The sequence below is a fragment of the Stylophora pistillata genome, chromosome 11 (genome assembly GCF_964205215.1).
Source record: "Stylophora pistillata chromosome 11, jaStyPist1.2, whole genome shotgun sequence".
Classification (NCBI taxonomy): Eukaryota; Metazoa; Cnidaria; class Anthozoa; order Scleractinia; family Pocilloporidae; genus Stylophora; species Stylophora pistillata.
Window position 1 is genome coordinate 25,378,190 of NC_142529.1, and position 16,791 is coordinate 25,394,980.

At 40.2% G+C, this 16,791-nt stretch overlaps 1 protein-coding gene across 1 annotated transcript; it reads left to right on the forward strand.

The window, feature by feature from the left end:
- Nucleotides 1-660: 660 nt before the first annotated feature.
- LOC148720815 (uncharacterized) lies at nucleotides 661-10,141 on the forward strand. The gene is made up of 3 exons (XM_088739352.1): nucleotides 661-1,121; nucleotides 6,319-6,373; nucleotides 6,884-10,141. The coding sequence occupies exons 1-3, from the start codon at nucleotides 716-718 to the stop codon at nucleotides 8,796-8,798; spliced, it is 2,376 nt and encodes a 791-aa protein (XP_088595478.1). The 5' UTR covers nucleotides 661-715; the 3' UTR covers nucleotides 8,799-10,141.
- The last annotated feature ends 6,650 nt before the right edge of the window (nucleotides 10,142-16,791 follow it).

Sequence of the window (16,791 nt, forward strand, 5' to 3'; positions counted from 1 at the left end):
TTACGTCACTAATCTGTAACGATTTTGTAAAATTAACTAAAATCTAGAGTTAGGGTTCTAGATTTGCCATTCACCTTTCTCTTTTCTGTATAGTATTAGATATGCTTTTACTTATCAGATTATTAGACTTTGAATCTGTTCAGATTTGACTCCGTTATTTATAGTTTTCCAGACGCTTTGACGAAAAAAAAAAAAAGGAGTAGATGTGAGCCGAAAGGGAGTTATTTTGGATCATTTTTTACGCTGTTAATATTTTGCATTGAGAGGATTTTATGGAAATTATTACTAAATAAAATTACTCGAAAACCTCTTGTGATTTAACTCCTTCGAGTGCAATGCCTTCTTTACAAAGCACGTGGAACTTAAAAGGAGAAACCTCTCGAGCATATCCTCGAAATCGTCTCTTTTCCCATCGAAATAACCCAAAAAGTACTGGTTTTTAACAGAACAATTTTCAAGGTTTTCCTCAAGGAACTCAATCTCCGATTTGTTTAAAGACGATTGAATAGTCGCCGCCACGATTACGCATTTTAGTGTCTCACTGAAAAACTGTTTTCAGTTTTAAATGTCATCCTTTCGCGGGCTTTCGCAAATATTCACGGCTTTCATAATTTCCCCGCTGACCAAACTTACCATTTACTCTTACCCTCGACGAGCGCCTTGGATGTAGCATCACCCTTCGATATAGCGTCACCCTAGTCACCCGGCGGAAACAATGGAGATAGAAGAGAACGCCGCGGAAAAGTGTCGTTGGATACGAATCAACTGGAAATGGGGCCAGATTGGTAGTGTGAAATTAGGTATCTTTCTCCGCTTCAACCCGGTTGTCACGTTTTTCTCCGCCGCAATCATTTGGTTTTTCGTGATTTGGTGCGCAGTCCAAGCTGATGTCGCAAACAAAGAGATGTCCAAATGGATGTTGTGGATTACAGAGGTCTTCACGTGGATGTATATCGGTACCCAAGATGTCTGGGCATTGTTCATAATTGTGCTGTACTTCTCCAAGTATGGAAAAATGAAACTTGGGAAACCAGATGACAAACCGGATTTCAGTGATCTGACCTACTTTACTATGCTGTTCGCCGCCGGAATCGGCATTGGTTTGTTCTATTTCGGAGTAGGTAAGATGTAGTAGTTTTAGTTTGTTATATACCGTTAGTCAATAGGAAGATTTAGGAACCGTTCACTGCAAAATGGAAAGGAAAATAATCGTGCGCACTTTCCTTGTAGTCCTAAGATGAGTAGCACAGTCACCCCGCCATTTTGGACTCAAGTGCCTTTGCTAACAAATATATTCGGGAAGGTTTAACCTCTAAATCTCACACTTTCCACAGTGTAAGCTTAGTTATCCTACTTCATTTTGGTGTAAAGAAAACAAGGTTTGCGAAAAAAGTTAAAATTGTAAAAACTAAATATTTCCTGAAAATGCGTAGATTTCTGGGTGTAACGCGTAACATGAAATGTATCAGACGGAAGAAAAAAATGTAATATTTCGATACCGAATGCACGTGGAGCCACTATTTTTTGGCCGTTAGTAGTTTATGACAAAAGCAACAGGCAGTATGATTTGCAACAAGAATGGTTCATTCTAACGTAAGTTATAAACGTCTGTTTTTATCACTGAACGATGTAACCCTCGGGACAGTTAAAACAACCATATTGTATAAAACTAGCAATAATGACAATTTCGACTGTGTGAGAAACAAACAAATAACAAAACTGTAATGGGCATACATTGCAGTATTTACAAACCAACGCTGAAGTTGAACCGTCAAGTAGAATGTTTTCCAGATCAAAATAAAACGTGCGAAAACACATTTCGTAGCGGCCATATTGAGCTTAATTCCATCACATATCCACCGATTGATCCGTAGGCAGACGGGATTCTTGTTAAGCTGAATAAACAAGGTCACCTCTCCTGGAATGGGCTTGTGTTAAGCTAAATTTACAGAACGTTTCAACCCATTTCGTTGGATCTAATGCTAGAAATTTGCGTTTCGTCGACGCGGAAACACTTTCCGCCATTGCTGCCGTGTTCATGAACCGTAACGAAGGAAAGTGACGAAGAGATATGGCGAAAAACACCACCAAAACTTCCACGAAATCTGCCCCTTCGCAGCTTCTCTTTGAAAGCACATGGATCATTTACACAGACAGTGCGCGTGTTTGAGGTTACGAAGTAATCTCGTAAGCAAATCACGCGGACCCTTTTTAATGTTGACGTGTGCGATTTTTAGAGAAGAGTAGTTGAAGTTTTTTTTGTTTATCGTTTGGTTGTTGTCGTTTGCCGTAAGATTACAGTTTTCTGTGTTAGAGTAAGTGTCTGTTTGGATTTCCCGTTTCGCTTCCGAATACCTAACTTATATTGAAGTTCGTTTTGGTTCAATTCTTACAAACGGGACTGTTATGCAAGTGCTAATGTTCCTTTCCTTGAGCTTATATATAGTTTTTTTGTGAGTTTGTCTGAGTTTTTAGCTAGCTTTGCGTCTTGCCTCTATATCGGAATGTTTGGAATGTTGGTTTGTCTATTCGCATTTAGCTTAGCTTCTTCCTTATCAATTCATATTTCAGTTTACGATAAGTACTTGGATACCACGACTACGTTAAATAAAACGATTCAAGGCTTGTCCGTAAAATGTATCCTCGCTTCATAGTGTGTCTTCATTTGCGAAACTCATAGTTGTCGTCGAAATTTTGCTTCGCTTGTGTCGGCCGCTACAGGCAGATTATTGCATCACAATGAATGTATTGCGTGATTTTCACCACGTGCACCGTTTGTAGTGCAGTTCACTGAGGGAATTCAACCGAAGTAGATGGAAACAAAAGAAATAACAATGTGAAATAACAATGTGAAATAACAATTACAAAACCTCTTTTTTTCCCATTTTTACATTGAATTTTTTAAGATTTTACGAAAAAACAGAAATGTGCCACGCCCACAAGGGATTGTGGGTAATACCAAAACTAGTGTTATTAATGCAAAATAATAAAAATATTTACAGATATTTATTACAATGTACATTTCCATCAAAATTAAAGTCAAAAAGTGATAAAAAGTGAAAAAACAATAATATAATTATTTTTGGACTATGTTACAGCAAATGGCTATGTGACTGTGCTACTCATCTAACTAGTTTCGATCGAAAAATTACAGATATGTTCTATTCAAATGTTTTCATATACTTCGTAAACAAGTGGCGGACAGTGAGCAATGATTAAAGTGTTTGCCGTTTGCTTCGCTTTGACTTTGAGCTATATCGTTTCTATATCAATACGCAAGCGCTCATCTTAAGATGTCTCTTAGTTACGGTCCCTAGCAAAGGAATTTTACAGCGTCATTGCACATGTTTAATTCGCGGCAATTTTGGCAACTACGGTCCTCGAGCTGAAAAGAGGTGTAGCGGTCGCAACCACAAACATTGTAACGAAGGGAGAATTTATCATTTCGTATCGCGTTTTTCACTCTTCTAACTTTCACTTTCTGTTGGACAAATACCAAAGGCATCATCTGTGATTGTCTAATTTTGCAGCAATTAAAAAAAAGCAAATATCTTTGGACCAAACACCTTCAGTTCCATTCCTGCTGGCAATTTGCCGTTCGCTACAAGCAAAGTTCTATATATCTCTTATATCACCATGTAACGTTGTCAACGAAGAACGTAAGCAAGTGGTTTCACCGATAGGAATTGTCCGTTGTACTTTTTAATCTCCTCGTATATGTAAAACGGATCACGAAGTGAAAATAGTTCCGGTGATCCGAACGGAAAAGTACATTCAGTGACGCCATTAAAGTTCATTGCAAAAATCAACGCTCTTGTAACGTTGTGTCATTAGCGAAGTTTTTACTTCCTTTTCATCAAATGGTCTTCCCACTATTTGCGAGTGCTTAATAATTCGCCGCATCATATGCTTATCGTGTAATGAGTTATGTTAATTTACTACTGGTCCAATCCTATTAATTCACGCACCAATCGTTGTTGATAAATGATGACCTTTTTTTCACAAACCATGCATAAGTATGATTAATCTCACTACAAAACCCAGCCAGTGCGCGACCTTAGATTATAACAAGAGCGCCTCAAACATAACGGGACGCCAGTCTGATGGCATGTTTGAGAACAATTTTTACTTTCGCAACGCCACAACAAAGAATTCAACGTCAAGTTAGTCAAGCATAACATTGAATATTTCATTCTGCTAAAAGAAAAAGATAGCGAAACGAAAACAAAAAAGTGCATTGCAAAAACCACTTAACACGATGTCTAATCTTTGAAAGGAACATTTCTAAGCTGAACTGCTTTCCAGTATACGGTTCCAAGAGTTTGAAAAAAAAAATTGCTTGTACTTTGGAAGATTCCTTTATCTTCAACAATGGCCAATGCTTTGTTAACCAATTGGATGACTGTCAACTATGAGCCCGTAATGATAAATTTATGAGTAAATTTTTCTCACTTTCTCGCCGATGTAGCGCGACATTTTCTCAAGAACTTAAAGCTTCTCTCAAAAAGAAATCACAATCAAATATGTGTTCATCCAAATGTGGCAAAATTCCTACATTCCAGTTTAGAAAATTGTGCAATAAAACTACCCGCGCAAGAAACGAAATGGAGTGGTTAAGGTGCCAGAATCTGCCTGTCTATTCTTTTAATTTTATTTCCAAAATTTAGCGTCGGGCTTAATAACTCACTGGAACTTTCGAGTGACGAGTCATCATTGGTCTGCATGTTGGCAAGCACATTGTTAGGTACTTCATCATGGTTGAAGAGTTTAATGAGTAATTTCACTGTATTTTTTCACCATATAATTGCGGTTTGGCAGAACCTTGAAATGTCAAAAAAAAAACCCACTGTTTTTGACTGATGACATGAAATTTCGTTGCCACAATGACTTGCATTTTTCGACGGTCAAACTATCAAGAACTGGAATTTATGCCCAAATGCATTAAAAGGTTCCACACTCGGTTTTTAGGTAAACAGACAAATTGTCAATACCCTAGGTCACATCGCTATAAATAGAACATTTCGAGGCGCATGTTTGTGAAGACTCCATTATATTTTAACTGAATGCCTGTAAGCTGGGATTATAGAGGACCCCTATATAAAGCTCCTTGAGTACCTTTGAGAAATTTAATTTGCTTGGCAAACTAGACATCTCCTTTGCTTCATAGCCACCTGAAGCAGCAAAGAAAAACCTCTTTTCAAAATTAGGGAATGGTGAATACTGATCAACTGGGAGGGGAGTGGGGAAGGATTTTGGTTGTGTCACAATAAAAAGATCTTTAGTATTCTGATGAATCCCCTCGTTGGCAGTCAATCTTCTACAGTCTCCTCTTTATACTCTATTAGGGACGACTGATCCCTCTCTTTTTTTCCCTGAATACCATATGATTCCCCTTAAATCCTGACTAAATAATGACTGATCACTTGGTGACTGCATATCAAAAAAGAGGAAACTCACAACTAATTACACCTGCTAAATAAAATATTACGAAGCTATATTTGGAAGTTGTTGTTTTGGCTGAGAAAATGTGATTTCAAATAGAAAGACAAATTTAGACAATTTCTTAATAATAATATAACAATAAAGTATTTATATAGCGCTAGTATCCTCAAAGTTCAAAAGCGCTTAAATAAGAGCAACACATGTGAAGGTATAGTCTGATCGTCCGGGTGAGTGTAGTCCTGAGAAGGACTGTTGTCGGTGGCAGTGACTGACGTTTCGACAACCTGTGCGGAAGTCATCATCAGAGTCAAGTGAATGATTGTACAGTGCTTGTGTAGGTGATGTAGTCATTCGCAAGTCTTTCGCTCTGTCGTCCAAGTGAACGTAAGGCGGTAAATGGTTTGAACCCGGGGGTAACATGTGAAGGTATAGTCTGATCGTCCGGGTGAAATTGTAAAATTATAAAAATGCTTTTTTAAAAAGGGAAGTTTTAAGTTTGTTTTTAAAAACGGACACTTGGGTCAGGACATTTGTAAATAGCTACGTCTTGTGGTTAATTTGGACAAGGAAGTATTACTCTCAACTCATCGCACTTCTTTTCTTGAAGAGAAACTTTGGACAGAAAATTTTGCTGGAGAGGTTTTGTAGAAGTACATGCCTTTTTCCTTTTTCTAAAATTTCTCTTTTCTTTTGAACAAATTAAAACTAAAGCAAGTTACCTGACATTTAAGGAAGGTGAGCACACAAGAGCAGTCTAAGGTTTTAAGTTTTAAAGCCTCGCCATGGTTCATTTCAATTTCACAATTTCCTTGTGCTACACAGCCTGCTCCATCGGGAAATTTTCAGATCACTTATCTTTTCTCTTTTTTCTTTCAGCTGAGCCTGTTTGGCATTATGCACCTGGAAAATATGGGAATCGCTATTGGGGAAGGTAAATGAAACGGTGGTTTACCCTGAGCGACAAATCAGCTTTAGGCCGGATTCAGTCCGAAATGTTAATGCAACTTCCCACAGTCGTTTGCAGCCCTAGATGCTCCCAGTCTCTTCGTATTGAGGTTAACCCAAGGCCGTGAACAACATGATAAATCATCCTGAGAAAGAAATTTGACTAACTCAGAACCCTAGCCATGCTGATGACGCCTTGAGAGGCTAAAACATTGTAACTACGATCTTGATACCTCACGTTTTTACTTTTTTTGGAAGTCAAGTGCCAGCTGGTAGAGTTAACATAGTCTATCAAAAAGTAAGTCTGTGTTTTACGAGATGCAGAGCTCAACGGGTGGCGCTATGGGCTCTGGGTTAGGGGGTCCCGTTTCAATAGCTGTTTTCCCTAAGTATCAAAATAGCCAGACAGAAGCCTCAGAAATTAAATCTTTAATTTCGATTGATAGTTTTAATTTAGTCGTTCTTTATTTCTTTTCTAATTTATTACACCATTTAGGTACAGCGATAATCAGCGCGCCCAGGATGCCATCAACTTGACCTTGTTTCATTGGGGTATCCACGGATGGATCGTGTATGTCGTAGTGGGTCTTCTTTTGGCTTTTGTAGGTTACAGAAAAGGCCTACCCATGACCATCCGTTCCTGCTTCTACCCTCTGATTGGCGACAAGATCTACGGCTGGATGGGTGATGCCGTGGACATCTTCTCAGTAGTGTGCACCATGTTTGGAGTTTGCACCAGCCTTGGTGTTGGTGTCATGCAGCTGAATAATGGTTTCAAGCGTCTGAACCCTTCTATCGAGTACTCCAATACCAACCAGATGATCATCATTTGGGCCGTCACAGCCTGCGCAACAGCCTCTGTGGTGAGCGGCTTGAAAGTTGGAATCCGTCGGCTGAGCGAGATTTGCTTCACCCTTGGTATGTTCATTATGTTGATTGGTTTCTTTGCCGACAACACTTGGCATGCATTGAACGTCTACGTGCAGAGCCTTGGTTACTACATGCAATGGATCGTCCAACTTGGCTTCCACACAGATGCCTTCGCACAACTGGGAAATGCACCAGATAGAAAGCAAGCTGAACGATGGTTTAACGACTGGACCATATTCTACTGGGGATGGTGGATAGCGTGGTCCCCATTTGTGGGTATGTTTATTGCGAAGATCTCCAAGGGAAGAACCATCCGCCAATTTATCCACGGCACAATGACAGCTCCCATTCTCTATGGATTCTTGTGGTTCTGTATCTTTGGCAGTGCAGGCTTGAAGATGGAGCGCGATGCCGAATTAGCAAACATCACTTGCACTTCTCCAAAAGGAGGGACAGGTGCGACTTCCTCTTTGAATGGTCTGTACCGGTTGTCTTGCCGAGGAAAGAACGACATGTGGTTCGATGTTATGGAACAGTATGGAGACCTTGGAACGTTCCTTTCTGTGATCTCACTCATAAGTGTCATACTGTATTTTGTAACCAGTTCCGATAGTGGTTCACTTGTGATTGATTGCCTGTCAGCAAATGGAGATCCAGAACCTCCTGTCATACAACGCATCTTCTGGGCTCTGACAGAGGGTGCAACAGCTACAGCTCTGCTGAATGCTGGCGGCGAAGAGGGCCTTGTAGCCTTGCAGTCTATGTCAATAGCATCCGGTGTCCCTTACACCATACTGCTATGTTTTATGTGCGTGGCGTTATGGCGGGCTGTGAAGATGGAAGGTGGCGAGCTCGATCCAAATGGCCCTCGGTTCACTACAAGTCTCCTTGAGGTCCTGAGCATCCCAACTTTAGAGAGCGTCAGTAGGGTTCTTTTGGCCATCATTGCACCGTGGTACCCGATGGGAAATGCTGCCTACAGGATTGAAAGAGGAAAACATGGAAGATGGTGGTACATGACGATCATGGCAGTCTTATTTTACCTCTGGTTCATCCTTATGGCGTTAGAGCCTGCGGTGGATGCCATATCTTACGTCGGGTGGGCCATACTGATGGGATTCTTCTCTTATGCCACCTCCATCCGTTACTCCATCCGCGAGGAATACAACATTTATGGCAATCCCGTAGAAGATTTCTTCGCTGTGATGATAGTGTACCCGTTTGCAGCGTACCAGATGGAACACCATATGAATAACGCCTATCAGCTGGATCACCCCCCTGTTGACTACGTGGAAAACGCGAATGCATATGATCTACAAAAAGGAAAACGAGGCTCGGCGAATGGCCTGGGAAGCGCTTACCAAACAAAGCACCACCTGGATCACCCCTCTGAGAAGGAAAAGCCCGTGGAAAGTGGTTCTTGGAAGTCTTCGATTTCGATGCAGAGCCTGTCTCCTAACGGGCCTCAATATAACCATGCTATGGAAGATGACACAGCAAGTCGTCCAAATCCTTACAACTCAAACACTGAAGTAATTTAAAGTGACCATGAACTCATGAGCACACGTATATACGAAAGCTAGACGCTTACGTACTAATTCATACTTACCAACTAACCTTAGTTCAAACTTAATTTACAGCCTATTTAATGCACCATTGTAGTTCCAGCTTCACAGGAGGAATCTATATTTTGAAGAGCAATGTTCTTTTGTCAGCTTATCCAATCGTACCTTTTATTACGAAATCCCAGGAGCTAACCTTTTTTTTGGTATTTTCTCTAGTATCTTCCTCTTTTTATGTAGGATCAGCGAAGAAAAACCTCTGGAACACTTAAGGCCGGTTATTCATCCGTGGTCTAAGCCAAACCACGGTTCTACGAAATCCGCAGTGGGTCTTAGGTTTTGTCAAAAAGAAGGCTGATTCTACTTAAGTAAATGTCCTTCCACTGTTTCGGCCCTGTTTCGGCCCTCTTGACACTGTTCACAAAAATAAGCGTTCAGATAAAAGATTTGTTTAAGAAGCGGTTTTATTGAACAACGGCTTAACTTTGTTTGAACAATCAGACCTTAATGTTTTTTCTCAGTTGCTTCTTTACTGGGTTGGACTGATGCTTGCCTATTATCCCTACTACTTAGGCGATGGTGATAGACTAATAACCCATTGAATTATGTAGGGTAACAATGAGAGGATCTTTAAAGAAACATCGAACTTGGTTTTGATTTGTATGTCACTCAGCGTTCCAGGAGTTCTTTCCGCTGATTAACAGATAATTGAGATTGTGACCGTCGATTATTAATGACCAGAAAATGCTGTAAAGAGGAACGAGAAAATTTACGTAGTAGTTCGTTAATAGCACGTTAGCTCCACGCTTTGCCATCGTAAAGGGATTCCTTTCTTTTTGATTTTCCTTTATAACTGCCAATAATAATGGGAATTCAGTCAATAGCGGAATTATATTCTTGCACACGAGTTGCGGAAGTGGTCGCTATCGCGAGCTTAGCTCAGTAAATTTTGTTTCCACTTCGCTGATGGATAGCGATTTATCCGTCGGATAGCGCAATATCTACCCTTTGAACAAATTGGTGCAGGCATTTAAATTCCTAAGTCTCGCTTTAATGTGCGAAATATAAGGCCTCCCAGTCCCTCGCTGCTACCCGGTAGCAACGAGGGGTATAGTCTGAGACAAGCTCTTTCGATCCTTCTTCCATTCTGCCTGCACTCATCTAGAAGCTTGATACTTAAATTCTTGTTAAGACTGTTAAATTGCAATAGCTTTAGTCGTGGGATCCGAGTACCAATGGAAACTGTTTATAAATGAAGTTTCCCAGAATTTTTGTTGTAATGCATAATCGTATAATAGATATCCTCTTTTTTTATCTTTTAATAGTCTGAAAACATTTCTGTGAATACCAAGGGCATGGAGAAGACGCAGGGAGGGGTATAGCGTGAATGGTTTTGAAAAAAATTAACATCACATCTGCGTGAATTTTGCATTTACGAAATATTCAAAAGTAAGGCGTCCTTCCTCTCCTACATTCTCTGGGAATTACCCATCTAAGGGCGTACGAGGGGGGGCTCTGGGGTGCCCGTTACTCCCTCTTTATAAGCCGTTTTGTCACATTAAGTAAAATACGGCGTGGAGGTCGAAATGGCAGGCTGGTGAGTACCTCGATGCAACTCCTCCCCCCCCCCCCCCACCGCTTTGAAATTCCAATAATTCCAATAATTCTGAACAGTTTTTACCGCGGCCCGCGCCCCGTAGTTTGAATGCACACTCATGTTATAGATCAATGAGAGATACTAAATATGTAGATTATGTTTAAAAAGCTATTGTTAACACTCTGCATAGTCAATCTGACTCACTGTTGGATGAAGACAGATCGTGTTTAGTCAATAACAGTAATAAAATATTCGTGACTCAACAGAAGACTTCTTCCAGGATGCGCTCTGCATGCACTCTTAGGTAACTGCTCGCGCATGCCCAAAACGAGCGTTTGAGGTGTTAACCGCTAAGGGATTCCTGGGAGACGCACTACTTCCTATCCTCCCTCCCCTCAAAATAGTAAATGGTCCACGTGATGGTAGCGGCAGAAATAAAACGAGAGGGGCTTGGGACGGTCGCATAGAGAACCAGACCCAGACCTCCCTCAACGCCAAGAACATACCAGGCTTCTTTATTTTGGTAATTGTCCCTGCTGTCCTCTGTACATATCTTTGTGAATTATCTTCAGTTAGACATGGTTTTTATTATGATTTCTTTGTTTTGATATTGCTTGTATTTCGTGCATCTTGAACAGGAACAGATTAGGATCTCGGCTTGGGTTTGGTAATGTAATTCCCACCCCTCAACTGTATAGCTATGTAATTGCTAACTAATTAATTGCACCTCTTGCCTCCAGCCCCACTCATTGAACAATTTCTACGCTTTTAGATCGTGGACTTCTGAAAAATCCAATTACTTTGCGCACTCGATTTTGTCTGGTGTATGGATCCCCTGTCCTATTTTAATTTTGCTGCTTGTTCGCAGACAAATCTTGAGCTAACCGGTAACCGCTGACTTTCGCTAGATATTTTGTCTAATCATACATGAAGTACAATATTTATCTTATGGTACACATGATCGTAGACTCATTTACAACCACGGACGAAATTTTATCGAGTGTTTAACCTTGAAGTAAAGTAACATCTTAAGTAAATGGCAAGAAATAAACTCGTAAAATGTTGACGCGTGAAACTCAGCTGGTTGTTCGTTTCGCTGTCGTTTGATATCACGGAGATAGTAATCCTAAAAATAAAACACGAAATAGTAATAGTTACAGTATGGTTCTCACTTTTGTTGTTTTACATGTGGAAGAGTTATGTTTCGAACGAAGGTTCACATCACAACGATTGGAACATTGGAAAACGCCGCCATCCTAAATACAATACATGCTCAAGAATCATCACATGTACATTGTTGCCAAGCAAGATTGTGCAGTAAACTCAAACTAAGAGAATAAATAAATAAATATGTTAATTGAAGCTTCCCCTTAGGGGCTTTTAAACCACAATGTAAACTAACTAAGCACTTCAAAATCTCTTTTGGTAGGAGACATACCAGAACTTGATGTAATTTTCTGATATGTGCGAAAAATTCTAATAATTGAAAGTGTTTCACTAATAATTACAGGAATCCGTGCTGTAGAATGATCAGTTTAGTTCATAGCAACGAACAACGCTGAAATGAACTGCAATATGCGAGTCTTTCTTTAACTCACGGTATTTGTATAGGTTAGCAGATGAAAACATTTTACAAGTCGGAATTAGGTGGCTGTTATTAATTTACTCTCTTTATATAGAGTAAACGGATCAAAATTTGCATTCGACCGGCTGAGGAAACAAGGAACGATTGAACAAGTCGCGATAATTTATGCCGCGTCTGATCCTAAGGGGAGTGATGATAACACGCTTTGTTCGCGTGGTTAACAACAAACAACAAAAAACCACTGTAAAGGTTATGGGGTTTTTTTTATACAATAAATCAAACTAAGAGAACTTGATGTATTTTTCTGATATGTGTGAAAAATTCCAATAACTTGAAGTGTTCCGTTTATAATTACTAGAATCTGTGCTTTAGAATAATCAGTATAGTTCATAGCAACAAACAAAAGCTGAACTGATGAACAGCGATATTTGAGTCTTTCTTTAACTTTTTATTTGCATAGGTTAGGGGATGAAACATTTTGCGAGTTTTATTCCTTGCAATTTACCCAAGATATTACTTTTCTTTACTGAAAAGTTTACTGACAGTGTTCCGTTTATAATGACTAGAATCTGTACTATAGAATGAGCAGTTTACTTCAGAGCAATGAACAACGCTGAAATGAACAGCGGTATTTGAGTCTCTTGTAGGTTAGTGGACCAAAACAGTTTATGAGTCAACATTTTACAAGTGTATTACCTACGATTTACTTAAGATGTTACTTTTCTTTAAGTTTAAACACTCTTGATAAAAGTTCGGGCGACATGATTAGGAGTTTCGGGCAACATGACTCTGGTTCCGGGCAACATGACTGCCACCTTGAAAGTCCGGGCAATATTCAGTGTGCCCGAGAGCACTGCCCTCTGCATCTTTCGCAGTACGTCTGTGCTTCTGCCTCCCACCACCTTTCTTGTCCGATTGTTAACCCACGCGCAACTCATTTCCAGCGTCACAACTCTCTTGCACATATGATTTACAATGCGTGCATCCACCCTATTACATCTGACCTCTTAAGTAAGGTTACACACATACATGTACATCTGTACAGTATGTTTTAGGACTCGTTCATCAGCCATTTGATATTAAAAACATGGTGGGCTTTGGTTATTTGCTTATAAACACATTTTATTTTATTTATTTATTATTATTATTACTATTATTATTTTATCAATTAAAGTAATTAGCTAAATTAATTTAATTAGTTAGTTAATGAGGGCCCCACTGAAAACCACCATGGCAAGTTGGGCTCCCATGTTAAATATTATTATTATTATTATTATTGTTATTATTATTATTATATTATTATTACGATTATATTAATTTTTTTAAAAATACAGGATAACAAACAAAATTCAAGTTTATCCAATTTAAGAGCAGAAGGCATACACATAATGCACATCTATGCCAGGCTCCCTTCCTACCACTCCCCCACCCCCTCCACCCTCAGACCGATCATTGCCATGACCTCAAAATTTCTCACATAATTTACTGTTTTTCTCTTAAAGAAAAGGCTGGCTGAATCAACCTTATCAGTCATGTTAACTCCACCAAATTATGCTTTTGAGGCCAGTTGTGCATCAAATCGCTGCATAACTTTAAAACTTTAAAAGGAAAAGATTTTATGTCCTACTTGTCAAACATTGCTTTCATCTGGCAATCACTTAGATAGCTTGATGGATACCTGGGTTGGTATCAGCTTAACTCGTCAAACATTGCTTTCCCCTGGCAATCACTTAGATTTCAGTGGGAACGGGAGGGATCAGTTGTCGCTAACAGGGTATACAGGCGAGGACTATACAGTCCCAACAGAGTATACAAGCGGGGACTGCTAGTGAGAGGGGGGGGGGGGGTTCATAACCATAAATATCTATATAGGGGGATAAGGTAAATTTTATCGTGATTCAACTAAAATCTTACGACCCCCTCCCTCAGACGATAAAATGACCAGTCCCCAAGGTTATTCGTCAAATCTATCTACCCAAGAACACTGTCTCTTCTAATACTCGCTTTCCTTGTGAGGGGAACAAATGGGCGCGGCGACGAGACGTGCTTTAAGGGAATAGGTGGATCAAGGGAGCTCCGGCACCCGCAAGAGGATCTGGGAGACGAAGGAGCGTTTGCGTCAAACACAAAACTATTTCGATCGCAAGTCTGAGGGCGATTTGGAGATCGTTGATAGCCACTGTCGGATGTATTGGAGATCACTGTGGAGTCGGTTTGGCTGATCCTGCAGGCTAAGACAGTCGGTAGGCTTTGGCAGTCCACCTCAAAGTTACGCTGTTTCCGCGGGATTTTCAGTTGGGCTTGGGCCAGGTTGTAGTACAGCGAAAAGGTACTGCCGATCACAGAGGCGGACGTGGACAGGATGATAATGCCACAAATGGAAGCAATGCCACCCACAATCTTGCCCGCAAACGAAGCTGGGACAATATCACCGTATCCTACGGTTGTCATGGTGATGACACCCCACCAGAATGCATTGGGCAGGCTGTGGAACTGAGACCGGGACTTGTCTGTTCCCCACTGCTTCTCGGTGTACAAGATAAGGCTGGAGAAAATCATGACAGGGATAAGCAGAATGATTAGGAGAAGACCCAGTTGATGACGGCTGGCTTTGACTGTCTTTCCCAGGATCTGAAGGTCATACAGAAGCTTGAAAAACCGAAAGATGCGAACAATGCGAGTTGTTGTTCCAACTTTATGATAGCCAGCTCAGTGGCACTTTGCAGAAGGCAGACAGTTTGATTGATCAGATAGAGGAAACTACTCAGTTCACTTCGAGTATATTACGTTCATTGCACTTGGTCTATCAGTGGTAAATTTCATTGTATTCTGTATTCTTTGCCGGTGCATCTCCAGAATATCTGTGCGACACTCCACACCTACCAGCCCACCTACCTTGCCAACAGCAGTTGCAGAGAGTCACCAACATAAAACCTGCACACATTGTTCAAAGAACAGAAGGATCAACCGTCTGAAAACAACATCCGCAGAAGAAGGTCGTACAACCCACAAACTCGGAGAGAAAAGAAGTTAAGACTATCCAAGACAAGTCATTCAAGGAACTGAACTGAATTGAACTGAACTGAACTATTGTTTTCCTTTTCTTTTCTTTTATTTTAATGATGAACTGTGTGATAACCTTAGCTTTCCTTCATTTTTCTATAATTATAGACGAGGTTTCCGCCATTCAGTTCAAGAAAACCAATTCTGCGAAATATTATTTACTTTAAAGATGAGAGGTTATCTTTCTCTGTCGCGCAGCCTTTTAATCCGCGCGTCACGCGAGTGCGAAAACGTCTTCATTTTCAAAGACCTTTGGTTCGCAAGTAGCGTAGTTCAATTTCGATTAATGACCACTTGATTGGATTAAGCCTGGATTGATAGGAAATTAAAAAAACAAACAAACAAACAACAAAAAAATTTTAATTATTTTGTGTTAGATAGGTTAAGTTTTGCATGTAATCTTTCCCTACCGTCTGCATCGAGGACGATGCTTAATTTAGGCGGGGAGGAATGTTGTAGAGCGTTTTCAAGGATTGATATTTCAAGTATTTTTAAGTTTACCTTTTGTTTTATTAAGTCTCGCCATATCGCCCCTACGTGCTATTTTGTTGAATCTATAGTTTTGATCATTTATTTTTAGTGTGTGCTTGAACTTGGCTCAGCACTTACCGTGCTAGACATTTTAATCTCTTGTTATGGTTGAGGATAACTAGTTTGCTAGGTGGTCATGTTTGAGTTGGTAAAACTGACCTTGAGTCTTACCCACACTGAACATCCTGTTTTGGAAATTCCCACGGTTAGTTAACCCAAACATGTCTGTGATTTTTGTATTGGAGCACTCCTTGCTGAAAGTAGTAGAAAATAAGCAGTGGAAAAAGAGAGAGTAAATTAGCTGTAGTAAAAGCAGCAGTTTAGGAGAATAAAGAAGAAAATTTCAGAGTCTCAGTACCTCTTGTTAATTCGCCAAGCGAGTGGTAAAACCCCCACAACATCTGCATCATCCATCGCGTTAAAATAGGAGCTGTGTACTGTCAAAAGACTGTAACACTTCTCCAAACCTAGGTAACTCGTCGAATGAACGATGATCGCCAGTTCGAAAACCAGACTTTCGTCGGTGGTTGTAAATGAGCCTACGATCAAGTGTACCATAAGATATTTATTGTACCTCATGTATGATTAGACAAAATATCTAGCGAAAGTCAGCGGTTACCGGTTAGTTCAAGATTTGTCTGCGAACAAACAGCAAAATTAAAATAGGACAGAGGATCCTTACACCAGACAAAATTGAGTGCGCAAAGTAATTGGATTTTTCAGAAGTCCACGATCTAAAAGCGTAGAAATTGTTCAATGAGTGGGGCTGGAGGCAAGAGGTGCAATTAATTAGTTAGCAATTACATAGCTATACAGTTGAGGGGTGGGAATTACATTACTAAACCCAAGCCGAGATCCTAATCTGTTCGTGTTCAAGATGCACGAAATACAAGCAATATCAAAACAAAGAAATCATAATAAAAACCATGTCTAACTGAAGATAATTCACAAAGATATGTACAAAGGACAGCAGGGACAATTACTAAAATAAAGAAGCCTGGTATGTTCCTGGCGTTGAGGGAGGTCTGGGTCTGGTTCTCTATGCGACCCGTCCCAAGCCCCTCTCGTTTTCTTTCTGCCGCTACTATCAAGTGGACCATTCACTATTTTGAGGGGAGGGGAGATAGGAAGTAGTGCGTCTCCCAGGAACCCCCTAGCGGTTAACACCTTTAACGCTCGTTTTGGGCATGCGCGAG

Bases quoted from the DNA above. Each gene is read 5' to 3' on its own strand.
- LOC148720815 (XM_088739352.1), top strand. From the start codon at position 716: ATGGAGATAGAAGAGAACGCCGCGGAAAAGTGTCGTTGGATACGAATC. The intron at 1,122-6,318 runs GTAAGATGTAGT...TTTTTCTTTCAG, and splicing joins TTTGTTCTATTTCGGAGTAG to CTGAGCCTGTTTGGCATTAT. The intron at 6,374-6,883 runs GTAAATGAAACG...TACACCATTTAG, and splicing joins GGGAATCGCTATTGGGGAAG to GTACAGCGATAATCAGCGCG.